The sequence below is a fragment of the Egretta garzetta genome, unplaced genomic scaffold (assembly GCF_000687185.1).
Source record: "Egretta garzetta isolate BGI_Z169 unplaced genomic scaffold, ASM68718v1 scaffold447, whole genome shotgun sequence".
Taxonomy (NCBI): Eukaryota; Metazoa; Chordata; class Aves; order Pelecaniformes; family Ardeidae; genus Egretta; species Egretta garzetta.
In genome coordinates, this window is record NW_009260397.1 from 278,098 (window position 1) to 294,793 (window position 16,696).

The 16,696-nt window shown below is 43.1% G+C and overlaps 1 protein-coding gene across 2 annotated transcripts in view; it reads left to right on the forward strand.

Annotated features, from left to right (window-relative positions):
* BCR (BCR activator of RhoGEF and GTPase) overlaps nucleotides 1-16,696 on the forward strand; it is a 101,781-nt gene that overhangs the window by 34,429 nt on the left and 50,656 nt on the right. For both annotated transcript variants that reach the window (XM_009643085.2, XM_035898603.1), the window contains one exon: nucleotides 16,132-16,316. In XM_009643085.2, coding sequence (XP_009641380.1) covers nucleotides 16,132-16,316 — 185 coding nt within the window. The remainder of the gene's footprint in view (nucleotides 1-16,131; nucleotides 16,317-16,696) is intronic.

Consider the following 16,696-nt stretch of genomic DNA (forward strand, 5'->3'; position numbering starts at 1 on the left):
CCTAAGCTCCTGTGTTTTAAGGGGTGCTCTTGGGTTAAGCACTGCTCGGTACACTGCGAGTGGCTGTAGAGTTAATACTGTCATCTGACAAGACCAACCCGCTATGGCAGTAACTGCTTTGCCCTGATTCTCGAAGGGAGTTCATCCATAGTGAGTGCATGCTGGGTTGTTATGCCCCTGTTACCTAATGTCTGTGTCATCCCCTGACACCTTCTGCTGGGAGAAGTGCCAGCCTCATGTTAAGAGCCCCCTCTGAGAGTGGCTGATAGCCAGTAATCCCTTTAGAAAAGTCTGTGTGCTGCAAGAGTGCTGTGCTGCAGATCCTGCTGTTACTAAATTTTGCATTTCACCCTTGGCTCTTTGCCAGGTCCCATGGGGAACTTCATTTCCAAGAAGCAGTTATAGAAAAGGAATAGTGGCTGCTCTTTGCTGGGGACCTCTCAGTCAGTGCTCATCCTTCCCTGTGGGACGGAGACAGCCATGGAAGGAGGCTCACATGCTAGCCTCAAATCCTCATAACCAAGTGTCCTGGTTTTGGCTGGGATAGAGTTAATTTTCTTCCTAGTAGCTGGTATAGTGCTGTGTTTTGGATTTAATATGAGAATAATGTTGCTAACACACTGATGTTTTAGTTGTTGCTAAGTAGTGTTTATACTAAGTCAAGGACTTTTCAGCTTCCCATGCTCTTCCAGGTGCATGAGAAGCTGGGAGGGGGCACAGCCAGGGCAGCTGACCCACGCTGGCCAAAGGGCTATTCCATACCATATGACGTCATCACTGTCTTTATCTCAACCCATGTTTACTTTTTTTTTTCTGATTCTCTCCCCCACCCAACCGGGGGGCAGGGGGAGGGTGAGTGAATGGCTGTGTGGTACTTATTTGCTGACTGGGGTTAAACCACAACACCAGGGCATGACAGCAGGAGGAATACTTTGTGGTACTCTTAAAATAGTCCCTTGTGTGAGCACTTCAGGTCCTGCGACTTTCACTGCCTTTGCTCCTGTGACCCTTTGTGCTTCTTTGAGGCAGAACAGCTGGTGTGCATGACTTCAAGTTAACTTCAGGTTCAGTTTATGATTAAATATTTAGGCTTTGGAAGAGGGACCTGGCAGTTGTAAGGTCCTGGAGTGACTTGTAGAGAATAGGGGTAGTGACTAAGGCTGAGCAAACAACTCTTTTGGTTAACGTCCAGTTTATGTGATGTCCAGGCCATCACACTGCTGCCCTTTGACAAGGGTCAGCTGTACTTTTTTTTCCCTTCTCATTCCCTTCCCAATTGTTAACATTAGATGCTAATCACAGGCAGAGGAGAAACTCTACCTAATCTTGCTATAAAGTTGGACAAAGGGTGGATCTTCATGCTCCTGTTGAAGAGGGGCGTACTAATCAAAGGCAAGAGACCCCATCTGCTTGACATAAAACTGAGGATTGAGTACTTCAATCTTTGGGTGGTAGTTGGTGGGCACAAGGCTGTGCTGGCTTCACCTACGAAGTTCTCACTTTGCTCACTGAATTCAGCTTTCAGCTTCATGAAAGCTTTGTGCTAAGTTTCATTAATACACATGGATCACCAGTGCAGGTGATTATGTGAAACTTCACATTTTTTTTCTTGGCTGTTACATTCAGCAGTAATATGCAAAAGAGATGAGTTCTGCTTGTTTAGTTTCTCTTCCCCTCTTGTTCCCATCTGTTAAAAACAAACCCATAAACATAAATGAGGCTATTCCATCATTTTTCATCTCTACCAGGCTGCTGTTAAAAGGCAGTTTGTCCTTTATAAAATGGTCAGTTGGTACTGAGCTCCAGCCCATTTTTATTTTAGGATAGAAGAGGCATGTTTCACTTCCTGTAGAGGTTTCACATCCTGTGCCTTCCGTGTCTAGCTACTTGTGGTCCACAAGCCCCGTGTTGCTGATGTGAAACCAACAACTTAAACGGCTGTGATTATTAAGAGGAAGAAAGTGCCTGAGGATATTTGTCATCTCTTTTGTCATTCGTGTTTCTTCCATTACTACTTGATGTCATTCTCTGTGGTGTCTTTAACACCCGCTGTTTATATTCTAGCCTTCGTGTTTTTGATTGAAAGCTTCTTAGCCAAGGATCTAGGCTAAAATTGGTAGCTTGGGTGGAAGTCTTATTTTCATTAATTTCTTGGGCTTATAGGGTACCAGCGTGGTCCCAAAAATTCAACCCCATGTCCTGTATCAGTACTCCCCTTTTAATTCACCTTCCTAAGATACTTTCCTTCTTTTCTATTTTTAATTTTTTTGGTTTAAGAGGAAGAATGAGTATTTGGGACAGAAAAGGAGCCTCTTGAAGGTGGCGGTTGTTGGTTTGTGATAGTGATGTTCTAAACAGGATTTCTGTTGCCACATACAGCTTTTGTAATAAAATATGTGCCCACAGTGCTGGGTGGGTGTATTTTATGAACTATATTAAACCTGTACTGCAGCATGCACCACTCTGAGGAAGTAAAACCCCAGGTTAAGGTGGTTTGGTGTGGGGTGGTTGTTTTTTTTTTTTTTTTTGGTCCTTCTTCCATTCTGGCCAAACCCAGCTCTTGAGGCAGCAACCAGCTTTCCACTTTATGTGAGTGGACACCCTTCTTGGCACATTGGATAGCTAGTCCAACATAGTGACTTACGAGTAGCATTTCTGTCTTTCTGCTGTAGTAATATTGATAGGAATCTTGTCTTGTCCCACTAATTCTTCAGTTATCTCAAACCCATCGAAGTGTGTGAGTCTGTCAGACAGTGTAGTTGTTGTTTAAAAATGCTGCTGAAAATTAAAGGGAAGCATTAATCCAGGAAATGTAGCAACGTGCAGAGGTTTTGTAGAAAACAGTTACTGTGCTGCTGAACAGTATCTGCTCTGTGCAGCTTGCAATCTAAAACGTCAGAACTTCTATTTCAGGGCTGTGTCAAATTGCTTGAAGCTTTTTAGGGCTGGGCCAGGCATTAACACAACACGTCTTCCAAGTTTCTGTAAAAGTCCTACTGAAGCAGTGTCTAAATATAGTGCTGATGTACAAGCGTTCCTTTATTTTTCCCCTGTTGTGTTTTATTTGCTTCTGGTTGTACATTTATTCCATTTAAGAGGGTTAGGTTTTTCTCTGAAGTTTTCATTCAAAATATTTGACTGCCTACAAACACAATATGAAAGACAAGAGACTAAAATAAATAAATACATTTCCTATAAAAGGAATGAAGATACAAGACAGCTAAGCTTTAGAGCAGCCAGCAGGCCACAGCTGCGCTGCATGGAAGAGCACAGCCGTCCTTCTGGGTGTGTGCTCTGTTACTGGCACAAAAATTAGCTGTATGTACAATTTACTCAGTTCAGAGCAAGTATCTGGGCCTGGCTAATCTTCTCCTCCAAAATGGTCCAGCTGAGTCAGAAACCATGGCCTGGATCCCCTCCCTCTGATGGGGGGGAGCATAACCATGAGGCTCTCTTCCATTGTCAAGCTATTGATCCCCTTGCAGTAAGCAGTTTATCCACTCTAAGATTTTTGTCTGCTTCTGGACATGCCCCTGGACTACATGTGGAGTTCACGTTGACAGCATATCTAAATCAGTTGTTTGGGGGTAGGTGGGGTTGAATTTGTATATCCCCACTCTGTTAACTTTAATTGAATGAGGCCAAAGAATTGTTTAGGTCTCTCTTCTTTCTAAGGTGTCTGGTCAAGATGCTGAGACCATAATGCATTTGGGCACAAAGTTTTATTACTTCTTGCCCCGCACAAAGGGCTCTTGGAAGCGCTGTGTCTGTGGCTTGAAGATTTTGGATTTTGTCTCCAAAAATTGAGGTTTTCTCTTTGTAGCTGAGGGTGGTTCTCCTTAGGGCTCTCTTAGAGGTTCTTGGATTTGTAGATTCTTTTTCCTGTCAAAATACAGATTTCAATGTCCGTTCATGGAGAGCCAGGGTTTCTGTGGCTGCTACTCAGGTGCCAGTCACAGGCATTCAGGCCTGTTCATTGCTTTGGCTGAGCACAAAGAAAGATGCTTTTAGCCCCTTGTTTGAGTGCTGCAGTAGGAAAAGGGATGAGCAGCTCCATGGTCCCTGACAGGACAGGAGCTGACTGCGATCACCACATGCCTGCTGTGAACTGCCCAGGGCTGTCCAGGAGCAGTTGATCACAGAATTGTAGAATTTTAGGTTGGAGAAGTCCTTTTACTGCTGGCGGTTGATAGCTCATGCAAGACAGCCTCTGTTCCAGCTACTCCCACTTAACTTTCCTTTTTAATGCTTTGTTCTCTAGCAAAATGTTGCTTGTAAAGGGGGGAGGGAGGAGATCCCAGGCTATTATCTTCTAAGTAGGTCGTAATTCTGGTAAATAATTGATTTGATTTTTTCAGGCTTGAAATCAGAAGCAGGCCTTAAGTGCCAATGTCAGACCTCTGTGATTATCACTCCTGGAATTTAAGTGCTTCATTTTGGGGAATGGTTGTCTGGCCTTTTTGGGAGGGGGATGTCACTGGAAATAAAAGGAGAAAGTAACTCTAAAACCATATGGAGAAAGTGTTTCTTTTGTTACTATATTATTTTTGAAATTTTCTTGCTTTGAACTAGCTCTGGGGTACACTAATTCTCTGGGTCTGCTTCTGGCTTGTGTTACGCTCTGGACTAGCTGCTCAGACTCTCTCTTTACCTGCTTTTATTAAGCAATGGAATTTAGAAATGAAAGCGTTAACATCAGCAAGCACCATCATTGGCTGTGTCTGCTCTGTATGCAAGTGTCCATGCTGTACTGGTTAATCTTTTAAAATCTTATCCTGCTGTGCAGAGTGGTCAGTAGGAATCTGGTGTGGATTCCTTGGGTTCAGTCTGTATTTTGGCACAGCCAAATCCTGTTCCTAGAAGTTGGGACAACAGACTAATCTTCTCCTGGGTGTGTGTGTATGTGTACGTATGTATGTATGTACACCTACTTGGTGTATATATTTTGTGATTCTGGTGTCCAGAATATTTCCCTAACGAGCTTCCTTCACCACTAGGCAAAGAGAATGTCCTGTGCAGGCTACTGGGGTGGGGGGAGCCCTCATTTTGTGACTTACCTGGGAATGAGTCGTGACTGTTGCCAATCCTTAGTTGCATCATCTGCAGTACAGCAATAGCGCGAAGGCTTCTCTAGGGCCTGCAGCAGAGAGCTGTTTTCACAAGTAAGTCCTTGTCCTGCTTTGGGCTCTGATCCTGAGGGAGCCACAAGAGCTCACTTCTTGGCCTTGCTGCAGAGTTACTGTATGAAACTACTTTGTGACTTGCTGGGCACGAGGACCTCTAATTGTGTGATTTGAGAGCTACTGTCCGAGCAGGAGCTCTGCTTTGTATATGCAAGTTTGCGTACAGAAGAAAGCTGTTGAGGGACACCATCTTCTACATAGGTTGTTGCATCTTAGTTGGGACCAGTGTGGTCCTGTTTTCCTTCGGATGAAGTTCATTGGCAATTTTGTGCTTCCTCTTGGCATGGCTTCAAAATAACTTGTTGGCTCATTCATGCTGTGGGATGGCAGGGTTTAATGAAATGGTGGTGTTACACATCTGTGTTACCAAAATAAGTTCCCTCTTATCCCATATTTTAATAAAATCTGAAAAGCAACGAATCAGTCAATGATGATGAAGTGTAAAACAGCGTTGTTGGTGTCTGATGGAGTGCACCATGAGCTCAGACTGAGAGGTCTTTTGTCTGCTCTTCAGCTTCTCTGAGAACTCTGGCACCACTGTACTGGTTGTTCTTGAATCATGTTTTTCTAAATTTATTCTTCACAATCATAATAATTAGAGGAGGACTTCTAAAAGCAGATTCTGCAAAAGAAGCATGCAGTTTGGGAGGAAGGGTGGTATAGTATCTCTGGTGAGAACTTAGTAGCCCAGAACAAACCTTGACGTGTAACCCCTGCTGCCTTCATCTTACCTAGTAGTTTCAAGGGAAAAGAGATGAGGAGTAGATGGTGTTTATTAATGCCAGTAGGGAGCTGTGTTCTGCCTTCAGCTTTCAGCTTCTTTAATTAAAAAAAAAAAAAAAAAGTTTCTGTAACTACCGTGCTGTGGTTATGAATGACACAAAACTGTTTTTTTTTTCTTCTCCAGCCAGATGACAGGAAGACACTGAGCTTGGGCAGCAGCTGTGTTCAGAAAAGGTTGTTAGTGGTGTAGGCAGAGCCATCTGCCTAGCAAGGCATTTAGCTTGGGTTGCTTGTTCTAGGCAGAGATGGTAAATCAATAGCTTTTTTTTTTTTTTTTTTTTCCAGTGTCACAAGTAAGATGTCAATGGCTAGATTTACAGTGTAAACAGGAAAACGGTGACTAGCTTCATTGGCTTCTTAGTGTCCTAGCTGCACTAGTGAGAAAACAAAACAATATGAAAAAAAAAGCCAAGGGCAACTCATCCTGAAAGAGGTTGAAGATCTAGAGGCAGAACAGTATTCTTATCAGGCACGTTTATTGGGGTTTTTTTAATAGACTTTAACACCCCCTGCTGCCTAGGGCTGGTCCTCCCTTCCCTTCTCACAAACCTGTCAGTTCAGTTAAATTTTTGTTTTAACAGGCGCTTTCCTCTCTGCATGGCAGGACTTTTGGTCTGCTCTAGTTAAATACAGGAAATGGAATATATACATCGTGGAGTTCGTTGTTAACAGATCATGCTGTGGCAATTGGTCCATTTTGTTCCTATTAATTTTCTAATCTCTTCTACTTCTCTGGAGATTCCTGTTGCCAAATGTTGTTTGAAGTGGCTGCAAAACTCTCAGACAACTGTGAAGAACAAAATAGTAAATAGTATGCTGATGGTGGTTGGAATTTTCATCCATTCATCTGACAAAAGATGGAGCCACACTAGGTATGAGCGAAGCAGCCCCCCCAATGTAGTTAGTACATGCAGTTTCCAAGTTTTAGGCTTTGTTACTAGATATTTTTTTTTAGAAATGAAACCAAGGCTCTAGATTGAGCACAGCAGTAGTGCTGACCTGAACAGTCACATTTGCTCCGTCCCACCTCTGTGCTCAGTTATGCTGCTGCATTGTGTGGAGATGATCAGTGAAATGGAATAGGAAACTGCTCTGGCTTATAAAATAACACTCTTGCCAGTTATTTTTAGCTTAGCCAGCTCCTGCTGTGGTTTGCTATGCTCCCTGCAAACACATCCGTTACGGGACAGTGGGGGAGACATGGACAGGAACCTACAAAGAGCATGGAGACTGCTTGAATCCTAAACTTAAGATCTCCTAATGCAGCCCCTGCTTTTTTGGGGAAATAGTCTGACTTCTGGGCTCTTTTCCTTACAGCTGTGTGTCATTCATTGTTGTTTACTTGCTTGGTTTTGGTTTGGGTTTTTTTACCTTATTTTTCATGGAAACTCTTTCTCTATTTCAGTCAGCTTGTACCTCTGAGCAAGTAAGTGCTAAAGCTTCAGGTGCCTTTGGTGCAAAGCCACATGTACTTAAGAATGTATCTGGCTGCCCCATGTATTTTTATACTTAAAGTCTTTAAGTCTGAACGACCAGACCTAAACTTTACTTTCTGCCCGTTAGACTTGCAGTGAATGAGGACAGCTAAACTTGGTGCCCAATCCTCAGTAAGGAATGGAAAAGAAAACTGGAAAGGCGTTCCAGTTTGCTCTGGGATTTACTTTGCCAAGAACATCCAGTGGCCTGACTGCCAAGATGAACTGAACATGGAAACCTTTCCAGCCTGCCTGGGAAAACATAGAACAGGAGAGGAATCTAAAGACATAGACCCTGGATGGAAACAGATTCACTTTCTGCTCTCTCCAAGGCAGGAGTCTGAGAGGTATTCATCCATGTTATGGAGTGTTATGCCTGCCCTGTGAGTTAAATATTCTCACACTCTTCCTTGAATGCATGGTACCCACGTAATTCAGGCCTGACCAGAATTTCTCTGTCTTTACCTGTTGGCAGCTTATTGGCACCCAGTCATGCTGGGAACGTACCTCATTCATACCTACATGTGTTTTACTCACTGGTGTTTAGGGCTCTAAGTGATGGCACTTAAACCTTTTAAGTGCTTTGGAGGGCATGTAGCAGCCAGTAGGACATACACGTTGTCAGCCATCGCAGAGAAATGTTCAGGTCTTCCCTTCTGCAGTAACTACGGGTAACTTTCTTTCCTAATGTTAGTTACATACAGTGTGCTTGTAGTGTATCCTAGAATTTATAAATTTGCTGTGGAGACACCCTGTAGGGTGAAAGGCCACGTCTCCTAAACGCGTAACCTGTTTTCTTCCTAATCACAACTGTTATCATCAGTTGGACTCCTCTGTCTAGTTTGTGGTGTGCAATGGTTGTACTTCCCTCCCAGTATTTCAGTTTGATTGAAACTGATCCAAGTGTCAGATGTCTCAGCAGAGGTGTAAATTCCCATCTCTCTACTCTTCCCTTGCTGACCTCTGTGGCATGCACCGTGTCAAAGCCTGGCTGAATGTAATGTGTGGATGACAGCTTGGTTTATGCTCCTTAGCATGTAGCACTCCATGGTTGCTAAGCTGGAGTTGTCTAAAGCAAAGATGAGCAGTGGGGAAGTTGTGCTGGCAGAATGGGAATCTTTGGAGTTTGCATGCTACAGTGCAGTCTTGTCTGGTAAAAGATGATCAGGTTAGCTTCCTGAATTTTTCCGTCATGATAACGACTCTCGTGGTAGCCTTAGTGAGGAGTTCTTTCTGTCCTGTGTGAGGATGTCTTAGGCTTCCCTGAGGTGGTGAATGGTCTCAGAAGTCCCAGCTTTCACATCATGGCTGGATCATAGAACACCTCACTCTGCATGGGTATTAGATCTGTGTGAATGTTAAATCTGTCCCCAGGAAAATGCCAATTGGAGTGAAACACAACAGCATGTCTCAGTAACAGACTGCCACAAACAGATCAGACCTGTCCTCTAGTCTCTGCGTGAACTCTTCATGGAATATTTGGGCAGATTAAAGAACTCTGATCTTCTTTTTTAGATGTTTAATGATCTGGGTTTGACACACCTAAAAGATTAAAAGTGGACTGCAGTTAATTCATCTCCTAAAGACTTAAGGGCGCTGTCTGCTACAAGGATAAAGCTCATCTGTGGTAGAGACAGAAGTTTCTTGGAGGCTGGTTAACATCTATGGCCTGAGATCCCCCAGGGGAGGGAGGGTGGAGAGAACCGCCAGCTGTCTTGCTGCTTCCATATACAAGGTACATTGCTTTCTCCTTTTTCCATCTCAAAAATAAGATGCAGTTCTCAATCTCTGCGTGCACATATATACATGCACTCACATGCACACACACAAGCACACCCTTACCCTTAAAATGAAATGTCGGGTAAAGTTTACATGTGACAGAGACTTGTTTCTGCAGCTGCTTCACGTGCTGCAGAAAGATGACCTGTTACAATGGGAGAGGGGAGGATGCAAACCTGAAATGGACATGGTGATTTCAGGAAAATCTGCTGAAGTTTTGGATTCACAGAACTTCTTTTTTGGTTGCTGTATAAGCTGTAGTTGTAATTCCAGTGTCCAGCTATGTATTTAGAAATCTCTCTTCCTGGGGTACTGTTCCCCTTTCATCCTGTTCCCTAAAGAGTGTTTCTTTGCAAGTTGTCAACATACAACATGTTTTCAGAGTCCATTTCATGATTGCCTGCAGAAGGGAAACTGTAGCTTGGCTGCATTGTGTGAAACTGCTTGTTTAACTCTGCCTTGGTTTTATGTGCTGATGGGTGTTTCCTGTGGGTGGGCTGTGTTACGAATTTCACTGCAATTCTGCTTCTGCAGCCCATCCTCCCAAACAGCTTGTTGGGCAGTGGTAAGCAAGATCATCCTCTGTTGACATTTTTCTTCTATGGCAGATGATGGGGTGCCTTGTAGGAGTCTACCAGTTAGCACTGGTAGTTGGATTCTCTTCATGTGTTTATTGTAGAATACAGTTTGAGGCCACAGGCTTGGAGCTAGCTTTTTTTACTTTTTGCCTGTTTTCATGCTCATCTAATACTAAAGAATTGCAAACTAATGGGATTTTTTTGTTACTAAATGAATTGCTTTTGTATTTGAGTTGGGGCTTCATGTTTTGGTTTTGTATTTGAGTGGGGGCTTCAGGTTTCACTAAGCATCTTTACGTATAGATGTACCATAGTTACACAGAGAAGAGATACAGAGCATGAAGGAGACAGTTTGGTTTGAATATGTTTAGCATCCTAGCAGAGCCTTTTCTTCATCAGCCTGAGAAGAATGAAGCCATAGGGATTTGACCTGGCAAAGATACCTATTTTTTTTCCTTTTGATACTTGATCTTCATTCTGGGACAGGCTCCTGATGTAGGTAGTCAGCATAATTATTGTTTGTGGATCTCAGTTTTGTGCAGAAGTGTACGAAGTATTGAGTGCACTATATCCTGCTTTTGGAGATGATGATTCAGAAGGTGTCAACAAAACAAGCAAGATGCTTAGTTTTCCATAGTTTAACTCTTCTATTTTTTTAGAAAGTGCTGCTGTATTCCCTAGGCAACTGCATTCACAGCCCGTTCACACTCATATACTTCTACGTGTGCTCAGCACTGGGCCCAAATCCCTGATCCTTCTCCAAGTAGCCTGGCCAGCACTAAGAAATAAAATTACATTATTCTGTATTGTTTATCACCAAGCAAACAGTAGTAAGTAAAAGCTGGAGCTAAGGTCAGTAAGGCATATTACTAACTTAAAGGTTACCAAAAAAAAAAAAAAAAAGTGTTGCATTCTGGTAACTTACCTGCAAACCAGGTGTTATAAATCCCAGGAACTGACTAAGCTTCAGCCTAAAGGAAACTCAAGCAGTGTTTTGCTAATATGATGTCTTCAGTTGCAGTATAAGCTTTTAAGCGTACCCACCCCTGAACTACCATGCATGTATCCTTTCAGTTTGGATTTCTGTGCCCTGAACTAGATCAGAGAGCTGATCCAGCTTAGGAGGGAAGTGTCAAAGATATTTTTCTTTGAGCTGGCTGAGTTCTTTATCTGGACCATAGACATCTGTGGGGTTGCAGAACTAAGGGGATAAGAGGGGGAAGGGCCATGCAGTGGTTTATGGCTTGATGGGGGAAACCTTAAAATCCCTATTGCTGCCAAGACAATGCATTGTCAAGTCAAACTATGGCTTCACACATTCCCTGGCCTAGCAACACAGTCAGAGGATGCAAACTGCCATAGCTGTCTTCTGCTCTGCAGCTGCAGGAATGTTTTTTGGAGTGAGTATCAAACGTTACAGGCTTGTGCTAGCCTTGATACTGTTTACAATGAAGCCACAGTGATGCAGGGCTTTGGCATGAGGTGCAAATCCCCCTCCCCCTTCAGGATTCTAGGTATTTACTGAGGCAGGCAGGTCTGAGCTGCTATGGCTTCACTGCTCTTTTAGCAGGATTAGCTGGAGCACAGCTAGCTTGGAAGCTTCTCTGCATGCTGCTGTTAAGCCTCTCGAGCAGCTATGGATGTTGTGATGCTGTGAAAGTACGACACATGCATTTGAACCATTGTGTGGCCCTGGGTTAGATGCAGCTAATCTTTCCTTTTACTTAGAAGGTAATTTCTTTTTCCCTTTCTGCTTTCAAGTTAGATCTATGACTTGATTTCATATTCCCAAAGAATGAACGTGGCAGCCAGCAGGAAGGGTGTAGGCAACAGGACAAGGGAACAGTGTTGCTGTGCTGTCTGAGTGCCAGTGAATTTGTGACTAACTGTAAATTTGTTAGATTCTCCCTTACCCCTCAGCCAGGTGAAATTTGAGGCAGTGAGGGAGAGGAGCAGTTTAGAAGAGGGGAGGAACAGGAAAATAAAGAAAAGGAATATTAAGTTTGAGAAAGCCAAAAGAAAATGAAAAGGAGACAGAGATGAGAAAGGAGGTGAGAGGACAGAAGCAGTAACTGAGGAGGGGGATGGTGGAACAGACTCATAACAGCTGGAGCAAAGCAAGGCCAGGGAGACCATTGCTGTCAGAACCAAAGGTTCTTGAGGGTTTTAGCAGAATGTGTGAATTGATGATGAGCCTTTGTAGCCCCAGCTAGTTCATTGCACCTGAGGATCATGCTGATGAAGTAGAGGGGTACTGTAAGAGAATGTCAGGGGGCCAGTGGTAGTAGAAATAGAATCACAGAATCATAGAATCATAGAATGTTTTAGGTTGGAAGGGACCCCTAGAGGTCATCTAGTCCAACCCCCCTGCAGTGAGCAGGGACACCACTAACTAGATCAGGTTGCTCAGAGCCCCGTCCAACCTGTCCTTGAATGCTTCCACTCCCTCTCTGGGCAACCTGTTCCAGTGTTTTACCACCCTCATTGTAAAGAATTTCTTCCTTTATATCTAGTCTAATAGCTACTCCTAGGTGCTGAGAGGGCTCATTTCTGTAAGTCGCAGCTGCTGCTGCTCTTCTCTATGAGGTGGCATCTCCTACAGGTTACCCAAAGAAGAGGAGAAAGGGGGCCTGCTGGTGAGGTGAGAGAAGCATGATACATGTGGAGTACTATCCTCAGTGTCTCGCTCTGGTGCTCTCCCAATACAACATGTTTAAGCCCATTGTCCTTGTATGCCTTCCGTTTTTCCTCAATTGTCCCTTGTCAGTAATTGTCTGTTGTTCCTGTGTTTCATCTTCCTCTGGCTTTAACTCAGTTATTGATGACTTAGTGGCTGGCCCTAAAAGGCGATTAAGAACCCACTTAATACTCACCCTACCTGATGCACTGGCTAAGAAACCAAGCGCTCTTGCTTGGGCCCAGCTGCTGTCTCCGCTTGCCTTCTACAATAGCAGCACCCAGAGCAGCTGGAAGCGTCTGAGCAGGTGAGCTCCTGGCTCTAATCTCTTTGGTCTAGTCTTTTTGCTCCCAGGTAGAGCTTGAACAGCCTGTGCAGCATTGTGCTGGGTTTAGGAGATTTGAATAACCTAGTTTCCCTAGCAACAGTGGTCTCTGTAATCACAGAGATACAAGCCTACCTCTGTTGTTAGTGTTAAGACTTGCATAGTGTATCTGGCTACAGTAATACTTTGCTTCTGTTGGAAAAAAATGGTAGAATAAAAGCCAGAAGGTCCTTCTGCCTTGGAGATAATTAAAATCTCCATAGGTGGATTTCAGTGCTGTGTGCAGCAGTAATAGAAAAAAGAGGGATTATAACTACTTCTAAGCTTTTTAATGTGTGAAGGATCTCTGGAGGATACAGAAATAAAGTTTTAAATTCTGTGTGGAGCTTTGTATGCACAGATCTCATGGCAGTCTGTGACACTGATAGATTCATTCCTTGTTGAGATGTGTTATTTTCATTTTTATGGATCGGGAGACAAAGTGATTCAAAGGCAGACTGAGTCTTGTTGCAAAGCTAGGAATAAATCTCTTCTTCCAAGCCGAAGTCCCGCACCTGCCCTTTCCTTCAGTTCCAGATAAAGGTTTCCCTGTGCAGTGGGAGACAGAACATGTTATGGAAGGCAGAGTGTGAAGCCTGCTTTTTAGCAGGAGAAAGTGAGGGAAGTGAAAATACTGTGATTCACTACAAGCCTTGCTGCTAATATAGTTTAGTCTGCATTCACTCCCCCATTAACAGAAGTGGAGCAAACTATACATTTTGAAAGTGAGCATTGGGAGTGAAATAAATATCCCTGCCTTAATTTCTGCACAGCAACACGGTCTTGTTACTGCATGTGTGCAGGAGAAACTGGTTTGAATAAGAGTAGTTTGAAGAAACTTCTGAGGGAAAAAGAATTCTTGCTTGATCAAAGGCATGAAGCCTGCATAAGTGCCCAGTACTGATGATCCACCTTGGATTATAGCAGTGTTAAATTGTCAGTAATATCTTGCAGGCTTCTTGGGTTAGAAAGTTGCACAAGGGACAGGTCAGATACCTGCACTCCTCCACTGAAATTACATGGTGTTAGGGGTTTGTGTTGTTGTTGTTTGTTTTTTTGGGGTTTTTTGGTTTTTTTTTTTTTTTTTATGGCATAAATATTGCAGAGATGCAAAGAGAGGGCCATCTTCCTTCCTTTTATAATTCTGGTTTCTAGAGTCAAAACAGTCCCTTAACCTTCTGGCCAAACAGAAGACCATCCATCTTTTCAGTGTTCTCTCGCCTGTTTGGGTAGTGCGAGGTAGGGACCATGCTGTCTTCTCTTCTGCATTCTTTTAGCAAAGAGCTTTTGAAAATTCCGGCATGAGATTTGTTTGGCTTGCAGGTGTTGTAGATGTTATCCAACTTTGGGATAACTAAAAATCTCTTGTGTTTGTGACTGAGCATCCTCATTTCAGCAGCTCCCTTTCAAGCCTCTGTTTACCAAATCAACTTAATAGAGTGTCTTCTAAATGGCTGAGGAGCTCTGGAAACCTCTAACATTTAGACAAAATTTCCTTCCAGACAACATATACCACTTTTTTTATTATTTTTTTTTTCTTGCCCCTGTGGTCTTGCACAGTCTAATGAGTCTTTTGCGGAACTCGGGGAGCTTGAGCACAAGGTAATACCACAAGCGGGTGGGTGACATAAAACTTATTGAGCTTGTTAAAATAATATTGCCATGGTCCTTCAGCAGCCTAAAGGCCTTGTATACAGCTGTTATTTAGCTGGGTGGTATTTGGTACGAACAGAGACAGAGACTCAATTCTACAGTGAGTTTATTGTTGGATTTTCAGCATATTGTTTGTGTAAATTCCCTAGACCAGCTCTCCCTCCTCAATAAGCTGCATGGATCAAGTTTTATTCTGTTCCACACAAAGTTCACATCCTTTACTGGAATGAGTCATGCTTTAACTGAGTTTACTGTGAGGGAGGAAAGTGGGCTTTAAAATGTTACTCCTCCACCCTGCCTTAGTGATGTAGAAAAGGATTATTAGTATGCTTGGCAGCTGCTGCTTATTATTTTTGCAGAACCTGGATATTTGTGCAAACAAGTTAAAATCAGTTCTACTTGTGTTTAAGTGTGAATTTAATGCATAACTTTAAACTTATAAGACAAAAAAGCTTTTTTTATTTTTTTGTGGCTTTGTCTTCTGTATGGCTCACCCGCTGCTGTAAAAGTGGATCTAGCTTATCTTCCTGTGGTTATTTTTCAGTTTGGGGAGAAGAATAGCGTTTTGTTACTGAAAGAGGCCCATGCGTGGCTATTACTGTTACCCACGGGGCGCTTCTGGGCATTGACAGGTGAAAGTGCTTCACAGGCCTGTGTAACTCGTATGTAAGGTTGTCTCCAGCTTCTCTCGGGCAAGGTGGATGATGTGATCCTGTGCCACTGTGCACAGAGCAAATTTTGGTCCTCTGTGTATATTTCTTTGTGCAGAGAGTTAAAAGACCTTTTAAACTATGGTAGAGGTTGCTGCTCAGTACATGTCCTTAATACAAATTTTTGTAGAAACAGTCTGTGTACACAGCTACTAAAGATACCAGAACCAATTTTACTACTCATCTTTCCTGTAGAAGTTCATTGATATCTCATGCAGCAATGGTTAATCTGACTCTTCATACCACCATCCTTTTTTGTTTGTTTTTTGCTTGGATTTTTTTTGCAGGGGGTAGGAGGTAGCAGGGTGGTGGTTTGTTCATTTCATTAAGGAGTCTCAAAATTGGGGGGGTAGAGGGGGGCAGCCAATAGAAGAGGGCCTGTTAGGATTTTATTTTTGGCAGTAGGCTGATTCTTCTGACATGTAAGACCTTTCTTTCCTAGTCCTCTTGTTCTTGAGAGGTCTGGAAAGAGTTACATTTCTCCCCTGAGCTATGTATTATCTATGATTGCTAAACTGGCAGGGGCATCATCTGTTTTTGTTCTACAGAAAAAACAGGGTCTTTTACCCTAACCCACTACATTCCTAAACCCAGACTCCATAACTTTTATGGAGCCTGCAAAAGGATTTATTTTGATGCTAATGCTTTTGAAGGAAAACTTGAGGGAAGGAGCTCTAATTAAATGAACACCAATGTTAGATATTAGAAAGGACTTTACCTTTTAAGACTTAGAATGAGTGAAGTAAATGTTTGTTGACCACATGAGATTAATTAAATTTATGCCTCTACTTGATCTATATTTAACTATCGCTCTGGGTTTACCGATAAGTAATCATAATAGCTGGGAGGCAGGCAGTGCCTTGGTTGACCAGCCTGTCTCCTGTCCAGCTTGACTCTGACCAGACAGACTTTTCTCCTGTGTTTTACAGATGCTTCATTCAGTGGCACACCACCTAGCTATGCGTATGATGCAGACCGTGCTGAAGAACAGAGGCGACATCATGATATGATGCCCTATATTGATGACTCGCCATCATCCTCACCCCATCTCAGTTCCAAGAGTCGGGGCAGCCGAGACACCCTATCTTCAGGGTCTCTGGAATCTACAAAATCAGTGAGTCCTTTCCTGCCTTTTTGGAGTCAGCAAAGCCTTGTAGGTTTGCAAGGGGCAGACTGCTTTAACAGGGAGCAAAGACAGGGACTGCCAGCACTGTAGGATAGATTACCTGACCTAATGTAGCACTGCCTGATTGATATTGTATATTTAAAGCTAAATTGAGGCTCGTAGCTGATGCTAAGCCTTCAGGGTTGAGTGTTGCGTGTATGATTTCTAAGCCTCAGTTTTTCACCCTTTGTGAATCTTAGTGGAGAGAATTGGTGGTTAATTGCTGTTGAGAGGGTCTCTAAATACCAGATATTTTGGAAAGGAGACTCTGGAACAAAACATCCTACATTATGATGTTCATACATCTGTGCATGTGGGTTGTCATTGCC